The sequence below is a fragment of the Thermobia domestica genome, chromosome 3 (genome assembly GCF_964235325.1).
Source record: "Thermobia domestica chromosome 3, izTheDome1.hap1.1, whole genome shotgun sequence".
Classification (NCBI taxonomy): Eukaryota; Metazoa; Arthropoda; class Insecta; order Zygentoma; family Lepismatidae; genus Thermobia; species Thermobia domestica.
This window is the reverse complement of record NC_137456.1, coordinates 284,580,520-284,594,962: the sequence shown is the minus strand read 5'-3', so window position 1 is coordinate 284,594,962 and position 14,443 is coordinate 284,580,520. Positions and strand designations below refer to the sequence as shown.

The following is a 14,443-nucleotide window of genomic DNA, read 5'->3' as shown; positions in this document are numbered from 1 at the left end:
CAATGCGTCTAATTTAGCAATTTTCAGACGTCACCGATGAAAGTGACAAGAGACCGTAAGAGTGAAACCGTATGAGTAAATCACAAAAATTCGAGGTACAAGGCAAGAATGTTTGTATTTGAATTAGGTATTCTATAGCATCTGTCATTAGTTCTGAAATTATTTCGGAGCAAGCGTGCACCACGAGTACTACAATATAGTCAGCGAGGAGGTGGCAATAGCATACGGACTGACTTCCTCTACGAGCGTACAATGACAATATAAAATTAGATATCGACACTTGAAGCACGTAAATGCAAATTACAAATGTTAGTGAATGCTTTTAAAAGATACAGACAACAAGCAGAGTGGCATTTTAAACTGTAAAAAATAAATAAATAAAATAAATCCGTCATGCACCTGAGAGTGAAAGCACTGATAAAACACGAGTTCAATGGGTCCAGCTTGAAATACAGATAGTGTAAGGTATCAGCTTTTGTTTCAAGCATTTATCATTACAGCCTTTGAATATTCAATTTCATGGTCAGAGAATAAGGTCAGAGGAAACAATATAATAACCTTGTAAGGTGTTCTAAAGAGACATTAGAAGCCGTGCTAAAGAATAAATAATAAGTGAGCCAAATAAAATTGATAAAACAATAATATAAAATTAAACTTAAAGTACAGCAGATAATTCTAAGATAGATACTAATCTTTTTATTACCATGTACTTTAATGATCGCGAAATCTCTTAAAATTCGGGTTCTGCTCTGTCCTGGAAACAAAAAAATATACACACTTACACTTATATGTACACTTTTTTAAAGCGAGCAAATAATCAACAAAATGCATACGTGCTTACATGTTCTATTGCCAACAACTTTTTTAACAATTTATACGAGCCAGTCAAATCAAACTCAGTGGAACCCGTTACGATACCATTATTTGATTAACAAGGATCTAAATGGAATTCTTGGCGAAAACTGCAATCACAAAATAGAATGGGAACAGTAAATCCCAACTGTTTGTATTTACTAATGACATCATAAGCTCCAGGTTGATTTTTTTTACAAACCAACACGCTATTCCTCTATGACAATAAGTTGTCGTTAAAAGTCTTTCTTATTTGAATCGAGATATGACATATCATGACTCAAATATGGTTTGTAAAGTGCAGACACGGAAAAGATTGAGTTGCGCCCTGGTCCAGTAATTTTCTCTACTGTCGATTAGATAAGCAAATATATTAGATTTCCTTAGCGAGGTAAGTGATGAAAATATTTATATAACAATTTACACCATTACAAATCATTAAAATGTTTGCTCTACTAACTGTGACATCAAACTATTGCGCTTGCACAAAAGTATCTTTAAGATCTCGAAAAGTAACAGATATAGTTAAAAGTTATGTATTAACTACCTGAGTTGCTTCGTAAATTGTATTTCCTGCTTGAACTCTAATTTGATTTTACAAAACTAAACACAGGGTGTCCCAGAATTCTTTCCCTGATTATAAACGTTTATAAGGCATAAAATATGACACATAGACAAATACTTTTTTATCGTGAACTGCATGTAACATATTCAAGTTCCTGCGAAAGAGAAATCACTTCTCAACGCTTGTTTCTATCATCTGGAATCCTGTATATCGATAAGCATAACATCTATTATAACGATTCAAGTTTTTTTTTTTTTTTTTTTTTTGTTTGTTTGTTTGTTTTAAAGTTTGATATTAAATTGTATAAATATACTAGTGAATTTCCCGACGTGATACCGCAGACAATACTTTGCACCATCTCTTCTCCTCTCTCTGTACCCCTCCCACGTCCTCTATACTGAAATCATGAGGTGAATAAGAGATTCGTACTTTTCGAATACCGTATTTCGTGCTTTTATGTCAAAAGATAAACAATTCAAATGAAAGTCGGTGATAAATATAATCCCAAAACATTGACACCTTCATACTTTTACGACTTGCAAATTATGCTTCCAACTATGCATAAGAATGGGAAGTTTTTTTAGAATGACCAGGCCAGTTCCTCTGTCTGTCGAGAAGTATCAAAGCACAAAGATAAAAGATAGCGATTGATTGATTGAATTTTAATGGGGACATCAGCAACGAGGCTATTTGTCCCCGTCATGATCAACACGACTGTTCAAAAATACGGACTACCGTAAATAATATTTAAAAACGAATATATTAAAATATAAGGTAAAAAAAAATTACAAATCCAATTATGAGAAACAGGTTATAGCAAGGTTGGTGTCCAGAGAAAGCAGTCCACATCCGAGTCTTATCTTTCTACTGTGCTTGGTCGCAGGTTTTAAATGCCGGGTGATCGGCTCGACACAACCTTCAAAACTGGAGGACCAGTGGATGACTGCAGTTCTGAAGAACTGCGCTATGAAGCCGCCACATCCCGATCCGGTGTAAAAAACAGCAAGAAGCAGTTTCTAAAATCAATTCATCTCGTGAATAGGTTCAATTTTCTCTCTTAATTCTATTCTCAAACCGGAAGAGGTAGAAATAGTTTACACGTTGGTCCTTACAGACCATATCGATAGCAAGATAGAGATAATAGTTGGCGAGAGGTAATTTCTGTAATCGATTCAACGTCCCAAAATAAGGATCTACCTCTACCCTTGTCCCTTTACTAAAATCGGAAGTGGTTGAAACCGACAACAATCTCCGATTTCAAAATTGATTTCCATACAGCAAAACCGGCAAGACAGCGAGAAATGGCTTCTTGTCACAAATTCAGTACCCCAAGAATAGGTTCCATTTTCTCTCTCAGCTCTTTATTGAAATCAGAGGCAGGCGGTGAAGATGTAAGACTTCTTGTTTTAACACTGACCGCCACAGTGAGGAGAAAAAAAAAAAAAAAAAGGCAGCAGAGAAAAGAATTTTTTGATACTGATTCAGTATCATGAGTAGGTACCATCTGCGACTTTATTTCTCTATTCCAATCAGAAGTGGTAAAAATCTACTACTACTTCCAGTTTCAATATTGATCACCATAGGACAAAAACAGTAAAGAAATAGCGAGAAATGGCTTCCTGATATGAATTCAGCGCAGAAAGAATAAGTTTTGTCTTGTCCTTTAACTCTCTATTTACACCGGAAATAGTGGAAATTAAAATAGTGAAAAAATGCTAACAGATACTGGGAAACACGTTCTTGACATGAATTCATGCCGCACGGATAGGTTCCGTCTAAGACTATTTGCCTACTGCAACCGAAGTAAGTACTTCCGGTTTCAACATTGATCTTCAAACAGCATAAACACCAGCGAGAAATGAGTTCTAGATATGGACTCAGCGTTCCAATATTAACCCTGGGAGGCCCAAGCTTTTTAGCACCCGCGGAGTACCAAGCGGCGTACAAATTGGACCCCAACGTATTTTTCTTGTGATATGTTTGGTCGTGTCACAGTTGTTATCACCAGACATGTCATCATTTTCACCACTTTGGTAGTCAATTTCTTTTTCTAAATTCTAAACCTAGTACACATCAGATGAAGAATCATATGCAAGAAGTTCAGGCTCTATTTCTTGTTCGATCAGGACTGCACAGTTGGAGCTTTAACTAACTGTTACACAATGACGCTCAATGCCAAGTGACAACTTTAATGTTTACTGGGGTAATGATACATCATTCTTCTCAAAATTTATTATGTTACGAAGCAGTAGTGCCAGTTCAGATGTAAACGAATGTGCATTGTAATAATTTCAATTATTTCTATGGAGTGCCGAGTGGGGTACATTTTAGACCCCAATCAAAAAAAAAAAAAAAAAAAAAAAAAACCGCAAAATAACACTTTCTATTCAAAAATTATTTCATTGCTATATTCTTCATTTATTTAAAGTCAGCTATAAAAAAAAATGGCAAACTAACAGTCATTACTTACAGAGATATCACAGAAATATATAACTGGGGTAGAATTTGTACAACGCTTGACCCTCTTAGGATTAAGTTAAACCTTACTTCTTATTCTTCTTCTGAAATCAGAAGTAGTAAAAACTAGTACTGGTGGTTTCAATATTTGCTTCTATATAGTAGTAATCGTAAGACAAAGAAAAGCTGTTTTTGATAAGAATGCATTCAGCGGCCAGAAAATAGATTGCATATTTAATTCCTCTATTGTAACCAGAAGTTATGGATCTACTAGTTCTGTTTCAGTAGTAAATTTGTATAATTTGGAAATATACCGAAGTTTCACATGCTGAACGGAACTCATTTGGAAAAAAAAAAAAAAAAAAAAAAAAAAAAAAAAGGTAGAAGGATGAAAAACAATTGAAGTACCAATTTTTATGTTATTAATAAAGTTTAATTTTTTGAAAACTTTTCAACTTTATTAAAAGAACTAGCTTTTGGCCAGCTGAGGGCCATATCCTCACATCCTTGCGTTTGCTTAACCTACGGCCTCGCATCTCTCATTTATCAGCCTTAGCATCAAGAGTGAATTTCATGCATTTACTCTTAATATTTCCTGAATTTGCCAGCTGGGGTTTCGCACCTAGACTCCCGTGTTTATTTGGCCTATGGCCTCGCACTTTTTAAACCCATAGTTCTACCGAATTTCATGTTTTTTCCCCTATTTTAGCTACCTAAAAGATAAACTTTTGTATCCCAAGAAAAAGTCTGTATCCCAAGAAAAAGTCTATTTAAATAATATGGAAGGTTTCTACATCCCCCCTTTACACCTCCTAAAAATTAAAAATATTCACTTTTGGCAATTTTCCTGTGAGTTAGTCCCGGATGATCATAATCATGCCAAATTTCATCATTATAATCCTACAGGAAATGCCTAAACATTTTAGAGTGTAGAAGATGCCCCATATAAGTAACATTTCAGATTTCTCAGTTCCCCATAAAACCACTCTGAAGTTGCAAATATTTATTCTTTGGTGACTTACGTAGGTAACGCTAACCAAAATGTACAAGCATACCGAATTTCAATTCCAATTTCAAGTACCTAAAACATGATATTATAGGTTAAAAAAGCTCACTGGAAATTTCTTCATCCCTCCTTTAGACAACCTAAAAATTAAAAATATTCACTTTGGCAATTTTCCTGTGGGTTAGTCCCGGAAAATTACAATCAAGCCAAATTTTAACTTTTCACGCGTCAACTGGAAGTACCCGTTATTTTATGTCAGTGAGTTCATGTAGTCTCATACATAATTAGGAAGTAAATAAATAAATTTCTACAAAAATCAATAACAATTATAGTATATATTTTTAAAAGTTAGTATCTTGCGATATATGTTTTAATTGTTGATTAAAAGCAGTGTCACAGTACCTATTGTTGTTTCACATATTATTTTATAATCCATTCTATAGCAACATTTAATTAACCTTAAGCTACGCTATTTTACGCACTCTATAATAATATTGGAATTTTATTCAAAATATCTGCAACAAAAGGAATTAGTCTTGATATATTTTATTAAACTAAGGAGACAAAATGCGTGAGTGTATATCCATTCATTTAGGACAAGCTGGTGTCCAGATTGGAAATGCCTGTTGGGAACTCTACTGCCTCGAACATGGAATTCAACCTGATGGACAAATGCCTTCAGATAAATGTGTAGGTGGCGCTGATGATAGCTTTAACACATTTTTCAGCGAGTCTGGCTCGGGAAAACATGTACCGCGATCAGTAATGGCTGATCTGGAACCAACTGTTGTGGACGAAGTTCGAACTGGTACCTACCGCCAATTGTTTCATCCAGAACAATTGATCACAGGGAAAGAAGATGCTGCTAACAATTTTGCACGTGGTCACTATACTGTTGGAAAAGATATGATAGAATTAGTACTAGATCGTATACGGAAGTTGGCTGACCAATGCACTGGACTACAAGGATTCCTGGTTTTTCATTCTTTTGGCGGCGGCACAGGTTCAGGATTTACTTCATTGTTGCTGGATCGACTAACAGTTGACTACGGCAAGAAAAGCAAGCTAGAATTTGCTATCTACCCTGCACCGCACATTTCTACAGCTGTTGTGGAACCCTACAATGCAATCCTCTGTACACACGCCACAATAGAAAACGCAGATTGTGCTTTTATGGTCGATAATGAAGCCGCTTACGATGTCTGCAGGAGAAATTTGGATATTGAAAGACCAACATACACCAATCTGAACAGACTCATTGGGCAAATTGTATCATCCATCACAGCCTCTCTGCGTTTCGACGGCGCCCTAAACGTTGACATAACTGAATTTCAGACTAATCTGGTTCCATACCCGAGAATTCATTTTCCTTTAGCTACCTACGCACCCATATTATCTGCTGAAAAGATATCTCACGAAATGGTCACCGTCGCAGAAATTACCAACTCCTGCTTTGAACCTGCAAATCAAATGGTGAAATGCGATCCTCGAAATGGAAAATATATGGCCTGTTGTCTACTGTATCGGGGTGATGTTGTACCAAAAGATGTAAATGCTGCTATTGCAACAGTAAAATCAAAGCCTTCCATTCGATTTGTAGACTGGTGTCCTACTGGGTTCAAGGTTGGAATCAACTATCAACCACCGACTGTAGTACCAGGAGGTGACTTACCCAAAGTCCAACGAGCTGTCTGTATGATCAACAACACAACCGCCATTGTGGATGCATGGAAAAGACTGAACACTAAGTTTGATATGATGTTTGCCAAGAGAGCTTTTGTCCACTGGTACGTAGGTGAGGGAATGGAAGAAGGAGAGTTTACTGAAGCTCGTGAAGATCTGGCAGCCTTGGAAAAAGACTACGAAGAAGTTGCAGCCGACTCTGGTGAAGGCGGGGAAGGCGAAGAGGAAATGTAAACATAAAATCCCTACGTGTAACCTTGTACTAATGAAGAATTTATTATATTTTATGTAACTGCGTTTGGGACAAAAATACTAAGAAAAAATTAAGTGATTGATAGCCATTTCAATACAACATTTATATTTAGGTTTTTACAATTATTTTTAAAATTACTATTCCTTATTTTGAAATAAAATTCAATTATTTATACTTGGTCTTTTATTTATTATAGTACTAGCATCAATTACGAGCTTCGCTGGGTTAAATTAAGAAATTATAGTAATATGTTTCGTTAGTCAGTCACTTTTTACTATTACTAAGCGTTCCTTGATATTGGTCATTTTCGATTATTTTTATATATCCTCCTCCCACAATTTGCAAGGCTGAATTTGGATTTAAAAGGCATCAGAAGTGTCACTGTTCATCTCAACGACCTCAAAAACTATAGATTCGACACTAATATCGGTCATTTTCGATCATTTGTAAATGTCTTTCCCCCTCCTTTAAGTTACATCGTCAAACTGATATGACAAAAATCATCTTATGTTCGAACTTCATCTAGGTTGAAAATTTGATCGAGATCGGTCAAGTGGTTCAAGAGTGAAGTCATAAAGACAGTCACTTTCATTTTTACTTTTTACATGTATATCTCCGCCCCCCCCCCCCCCACACACACACATGTTGCATTAACAAATTTAAATGATAAAAATTATCCAAAGCCCGAACGTCATCTATGTTGAAAATTTGATCGAGATCGGTTGGGTGGTTCAAGAGTTAATTTTTATTTATGTTTAAATATAAATCTCCCCTTCTCCTCCCCCTAGATTCTACCGTCAAAGTGAAAATATATAGAAAAAATCCAGGCCCGAACGTCATCTATGTCGAAAATTTGATCGAGATCGGTCGGGTGGTTCAAAAGTTATAAAGTTTTTTTTTTTTATTTTTATTTTTATATATCTGTCCCCTCCCCTAAGTTCTACTGCCAAAGTAATATGATAAAAACCATCCCAGGTCCGAGCTTCACCCATATTGAAAATTTGATTAAAATCGGTCGAGTGGTTTAAGCGTGATGAAGTCACAAAGACAGTAACTTTTATTTTATTTTATTTTATTTTATTTTATTTTATTATTATTATTATTATTATTATTATTATTATTATTTTACATATATCTCCCCCTCCCCTAGATTGCACCATAAAAGTGAAATGACGAAAACATCCCAGGTCCGAACCTTATTTATATTGGAAGTTTGATCAAGATCGGTCTGGTGATTTAAGAGTTATTAAGTTTTATTTATTTTAATAGATTTCTCCCCTCCCCTAAGTTCTACCGTTAAAGCGATATGATAAAAACTACCTCAGGTCTGAACCTCATCTATGTTGAAAATTTGGTTAAGATCAGTAGGGTGGTTTAAGTGTGATGAAGTCACAAAGACAGTCACTATTATTTTTGCTTTTTATTACATATATCTACCCGTCCCCCTCCTCTTCGTTGCACTTTGAAAGTTTGATCGAGATAGATAGGGTGGTTTAAGACTTATTAAGTTTTATTTATTTTTATATATTTTCCTTCCTCCCATCCAACTCCCCTAGAATCTACTGTCAAAATAAGATGACAAAAAAACTTCCCAGGTTCTAACTTTATATATGTTGAAAATTTGATTGAGATCGATCGGGTGGCTCAAGAGTTATTAATTCACGAACATATTCACTTTCATTTTTATATTTATTGATATTTATATATATTCCCCTTCTCCAACTCCCCTACGTTGCTCCGTCAAAGTGAAATGATAAAAATCATCCCGGTCCGGAACCTCAACTACATTGAAAATTTGATCAAGATAGGTTGGGTGGTTCAAGAGTTATGTTTTATTTATTTTTTTGTATGTTCCCCCCTCCCCCTCCCCTAAGTTCTACCGTCAAAGTGAATAGCTAAAAACACTCCCAGGCCAGAACCGCATCTACGTTGAAAGTTTGATCGAGATCGGTTGGGCGGTTCAAGAGATTAAGAGTCACAAACATAGTCACTTTCAATTTTATTGTATAGATACCAAATTTAAAAACTCCGAAATTATTGTAAATATTTAACTTTTTGTAATATGTATACAATTCAAGGCTGGCTTGAGTACAAAATACTGTCTGAATTGAATGAATTAAGTCAGGGTTGTTACCAAAATCTAATCTGGTTTATTACGACAAGCATAAAACTTACTTTATTCTATCAAACATATACGTGGAACTTCCAGACAAAGAAATATTAAAGGCGTGTTTGCATTCCGCAGTTTTATATAAAAAAGAATTTTAGGAATGATCAAAAAAAGAAAGAAAGAAAAAAAAGGATCAAAAGATGGCGAAGGATCATCTTGGTCAATAATTAGTTTTTGGATCAGGTGCCAAAAATTTTTTGAACGGCCCCTAAATCGAATTTCGTTCCGTAAAAATAACGGAAAACCATTTTGATGGCCAGCTTAGCAGCAATACCGTTACGTAAATATAACGGAAAACCAATTCGGTGGCCAGCTTAGTACAAATTCCACGTTTCGTATAACTGTTCCCTGTTCCTATGAAAAACTTACGATGTTCACTTCCTAATACACCATTTCGATGAAGAAAAATTGTTGAAGGATTATAGTTCGTCGACATCATATTCACCTCAGTAATTCCGAAATTCTATTATCACATCTAATAGTACAGGCTTGCACCTTCTATTAAATCTTCTAAGTAGATAACTGATCACGCTTATGAGTGATAACTCATTTAAAAAAATGTTCATTATGGCTCACGAACGCGAATAAATAGAATAATAATAAATAAAGTAGAAACGATTATATTCCAAGAACAGAACAACAAAATATATATACGAAGTCATAGATTCAACTGGGGCAAACTGCTTGAATAATAATAAATCGACCTGTTTATTCTAGGCATAACCAACATTTACACAATAGCTTCCATATTTTGTTCTTTTTTTATGTTTAATATTACACATATGGACACTTACATGTTAATATTGTTCTACTTTTATTAAGAAGCACGTAATTTGAAATATACGTTAAACTGTTGGTCTAACGCAGTAGTCGCCAAACTTACGAAGCTTCTGAGCTACCGTGTCGTTTTTAAATTCTAATGTAAGCTACCAACCAAAAGAACTATTAATTTTTTAAAAAAATCTTACATTTCTTTATGACCTATAAACTTACATTTCTAGTAAATATGAAATTGGTATAACGCGATGTACCGAAAATGCCCCTGCGAGATACTAATAGCTCGCGATCGACGGTCTGGCGATCACTGGTCTAACGCCTAATCTTAGAACAAAAAATAATTTTACATTTCAAATGTGTTTCATTAACTATAATCATTTACTGCAGGATATACAATATGAAAAATTGAAGTGAAATCCTATGGTTATGTTCTTTACACTAAAGAAGATGGATGATTAATAGAAGTAAAGATCACCAAAGAGTTTGTAGAAATGACAATAAATTTGAGGAAACGGGAGTAGACGAAGAGACCCATATACACGATGTTATCCGCCAGAAACTCACATGGCATGGGACCCGTCTCACCAGAGGGAAGTGTTTTTGATTGAGCCAGTGTCCCCCAGCAGGGCCGTGTCGTGGGAGGGGGGTGAGCGGGCCGACGGACCCGGGCGCCGAAGTAAGGGGGCGAAAAATTCGGGAGAAAAAAGGAAAAAAGATAGGAAAAATTGCTTGGAATATATGTATGGAGGCGCCGTCGTATACTCTCGCCCCGGGCGCTGATTTTCCACGGCACGGCCCTGTCCCCCAGATACAATATTTTTATAGTAATTAATGAATTATACTGGGAAACATGATTTTCCAACAATGCTGGATTACATGGCTCCTCTATTATATAAATCAGTTTGTGTTTCATTAATACACATTTTTGTAGTTTGCATTTGATAGACTTTGTATATTTTCTGTTTTGGAAATTAATTACCTTTAACCGCAGATACCAGATTCATTAAACTCATTATGTGACTTATTAAATTTCAAGTTATTTTTAGCACTGAAGTTTTCTAAAACACTGGATTCGAATATGTACGCCGAATAAACATCGAATCTGACTCTCCTGTGCACCAAAGAAATGAAATTATTATAATTACTTTTAACATCTAAATATTATGCCCTGTAAGTTACACGGAATGAATTATAAATCCAAGTAAAAATGAGAGAATTGCTGGAATGAAGACAATGATACAGCTCTGACAAAAGTCACGGACAGAATGATTTTCAATACAAACTTACATGGCCGAACTGAACCAGAGACTCACGCATCAGAGATATCATACAACTGAATAGGTGAAAAAGCTTTATTTTTCTATTTAACCTCCTTCCGTACTATAAGGAAATTACCTTTCTCGATTCATGATCTCTGCGAATTTATTTTCAACGAACTTAAAAAGTTTGTTACTGAATTATAAATTTTTTTTTGCGAATTTTTCAATTTTGAGCCGTCCATTCAATAGAGCGTCAAAAACCATCTAAGAAAGTGATGGAATTTTTCGCGTCACTCTTACCGTTCCCGAGATATTGGCCAAAAAGAGTTCCAATTTCAGGAGATTTATGGAGCCATATCTCGGGAACCGTAAGTCATAGAGAAGTGAAATTGGTGTTGATCAATACCTAAGAGGATGGTGAACATTTTGGTACCAAATAGTATCCGGAGGCCACTGGTCAACTGGCTATCGTTCCCCAGATATTGGCCAAAAAAGTTCGGATTTGGGAGATTTAAGAAACCATATCTCGGAAACCGTAAGTCATAGAGAGATGATATTTTGCGAATTTTTCAATTTTGAGAGCTCTATTTTTAGCATGTATATTCGTAAAACAACATCGTAGAACGTTTTAATGGAACTCTTAAACAAATCATGAGGAAAAAATTTAGTTCTCAAAGAAATTATAAATGGATGGATATATTACAAGAATTGTTTAATGAGTATAATAATAAAGTACAAAGAACAATTGGTATAAAGCTTGTAGAAGTTAATAAGAAATATTAATTCTTTTTAAGTTTGTTCTGGCAATGCTCTTGGAGCATTCTCATTTACTTTTGAATACCTTACAAAGTGCTATCCAGAATTCGAGACTATGATCATTATTTGTCATCCAATTGTAGTATAGTGCTGCTACAGAAAGCAACAATAACCACTTTTTTTGGGATGGAAAGTGGACTGGTGATAGGTGGGCTAGTGACTGGATTATAACGGTTTACTCCCATCTGCTTCTGGAGAATATTACTAAGCATTTAAATTACGACATTTTTTTTTCTAAGTATACATTAAATTGTGCGGAATTCGGTAAGAACGTCATGGAGACGCATTTTATGATACAGGTGTTGGTGAATAATTCCTAGGTTCTAGACAAGTATCGGAATGGCATTCCCGTTTCAGGTTGGCAAAAACTTCGTGACGAAGGAAACATAACGAAGAATAATGACATCCAACAACATGGAAATTGTCGCCAGAAATGATAATCAGCTGTACATAATGATCGAAATCTTACCATTCGTGAATTGTCATCTTGCTCGAGTGGGTTACGGAACATACCAGAGAACTTATAACAAACATTTCGACATGAACCGAATTGCTGCTATATTTGTCCGAAAGGAGGAATATCTCCATGAATGTAGCCATAGCCTTACAGGAATATACTTTCCTCCCCTACTCACTGTGCCTTCCTTCTCCCGGTTCTACATTTTCCCAAATCGAGAAAGTGGGATTGAAAGGACGAAGCTTTTACAGCATCGAGGAGAACCAGCAGTTGGTGCTTAATTGTCTTTCGGAAATTTCCAGACAACATTCCAGCAATGGAGGACACGTTGGGTTGTATCAGTACACATCAAAATTACTTCCAGGGTGCCGACTATGAATAAGACCCACGATAGAATACTAATATTTTTGGCATCAGTTCAAGCGATTTTAGAAAGCCTCGTAAATAGATTTTAAAACAATCAAACATGATATATTTATTTTTGCTGTTTGGTATCATTGTGTTGATAACTCAGGGGCAAGAAAGTAGAGAATATGTTATTTAATGGAAAATCTTCTTTTAAAACATTGATAGGATCAGAAGTAAGACATGCTTTAAAACTATGTCGTTATATTTATACAAAAGAAAGACTACGACTGCTTGATTAATATTTCAAATTACTGTTTAATTAACAGACAATAACTTTAATTAATAGAAGTTCATTATTTAACATGTGTTGATGCTCAAAGTTTGAATTAGAATCCTGCTGTTACCTGAATTCGTTATATAGGCTGAACAGAAAGTTCCGATACTCTCTAGGCATGTGACATATAAACACTTAATCCGGTATGTGTTTCTTTCCAGATAGTAATCTAACTGCTGTATACTTCACTGCAGATATCTCTCATTGTTGTACTATATTGTTCGTACATAGTGTATTTTATTGTTTTCTCTCCTTTAGCTTAGCCGGGATAACCATGGGACGTAAAATTCATTTATTGTTTCCTCAGACAGTGAGATTCACAGATAAGTCACCGCATACTGTGGAAAGAGCGTATCATACAAAGCACCGGAGCTCATGAGCGACCTCACACAGCCAAGTCAATGTTAAGCATTTGCTGCAAGGCTTACAGATAGCAAGCCCATCTCACCCGAACAATTGATATTGCGATGGGAGAAGCTTTTTAAAAACAGACTACAATGTAGCGGAGAATCTAACACCGTACCTGGAAGTGAATCATTTTCTGTTATAAAATGACAGCGAACATACAGATATTCCGGAATAAAATGTTGTCTATTTCCTCTTCAAATAACATAAATTCTGTTATTATACTCGGTTCACTTCAGTTTCATCAATAGGCATAATCGTTACATGCATAGAGGGTAATAGGACTTTCGACTCACCTTGTATATTGATACTCAGATCTATTTTGTTTTCTTTGATCGCACATCTTTGACGATGGATATATAACATAAATTTCTATATGATATCATTCTAAATGTGTGGGCATGTGGAAGAGTACAATCTCCCAATCCATAACTTACTCAGGACTCAATCGTTAATACAGTATTTTAGATAGATCTTCTTCAGGGATCGTGAATTTTATGCTTCATGGAACAGACTAATCTTGATTTATATTGTTAATTCAAAAAGTAATAAAAAATAATACAAGAGAGAAAGATCTGGTCGTGTGTCATCGTGCCGTTTTGAATGTACAGAATGTCTCAAAAGTCTTCATTCGATTTCAAAGTACTATAGCTTGAAAATGGCTAGTATTGTCGTAATTGCATGATATGTCTACAGTTCGAAAGAAGGAGCGTTCAAGTTTAAATACATATTCGATTTCAAAGTGTTGTATTGGCTTTAAGAAATATATATATATATATTTGTTAGAAAATGCAAACATAGTTGTAGCTACATCAATTTTTCAGTCCTCAAACGTTCAATGTGGTGTTCAATGGCCACACGACGCACATTAAATCGATAATTAAACTCTTCTCCTTGAACACTGACGGGAGTTAATGAGTTGACGGACGACGTCACTATCGTGCTCCGCTCCTGCATACTAATGACATCTTTTGCCAACCAAACGAAACCTGAACACTCCCTCTTTCAAATTGCAAAGGCTTCAATTAAACATAATTAGCCATTTTCAGGCTATAAGACAG

At 35.3% G+C, this 14,443-nt stretch overlaps 2 protein-coding genes across 3 annotated transcripts in view; one reads left to right on the top strand and one right to left on the bottom strand.

Moving 5' to 3' along the window:
* LOC145681103 (putative phosphorylase b kinase regulatory subunit alpha) overlaps positions 1-14,443 on the bottom strand; it is a 147,011-nt gene that overhangs the window by 82,169 nt on the left and 50,399 nt on the right. The gene's annotated exons all lie outside the window — the stretch shown is intronic.
* LOC145681102 (tubulin alpha-1 chain-like) lies at positions 5,329-6,990 on the top strand. The gene has a single exon (XM_081752509.1). The coding sequence runs from the start codon at positions 5,448-5,450 to the stop codon at positions 6,795-6,797; it is 1,350 nt and encodes a 449-aa protein (XP_081608635.1). The 5' UTR covers positions 5,329-5,447; the 3' UTR covers positions 6,798-6,990.

Excerpts from the sequence above, each read along its gene's own strand:
- LOC145681102 (XM_081752509.1), top strand. The coding sequence starts at position 5,448 with ATGCGTGAGTGTATATCCATTCATTTAGGACAAGCTGGTGTCCAGATT.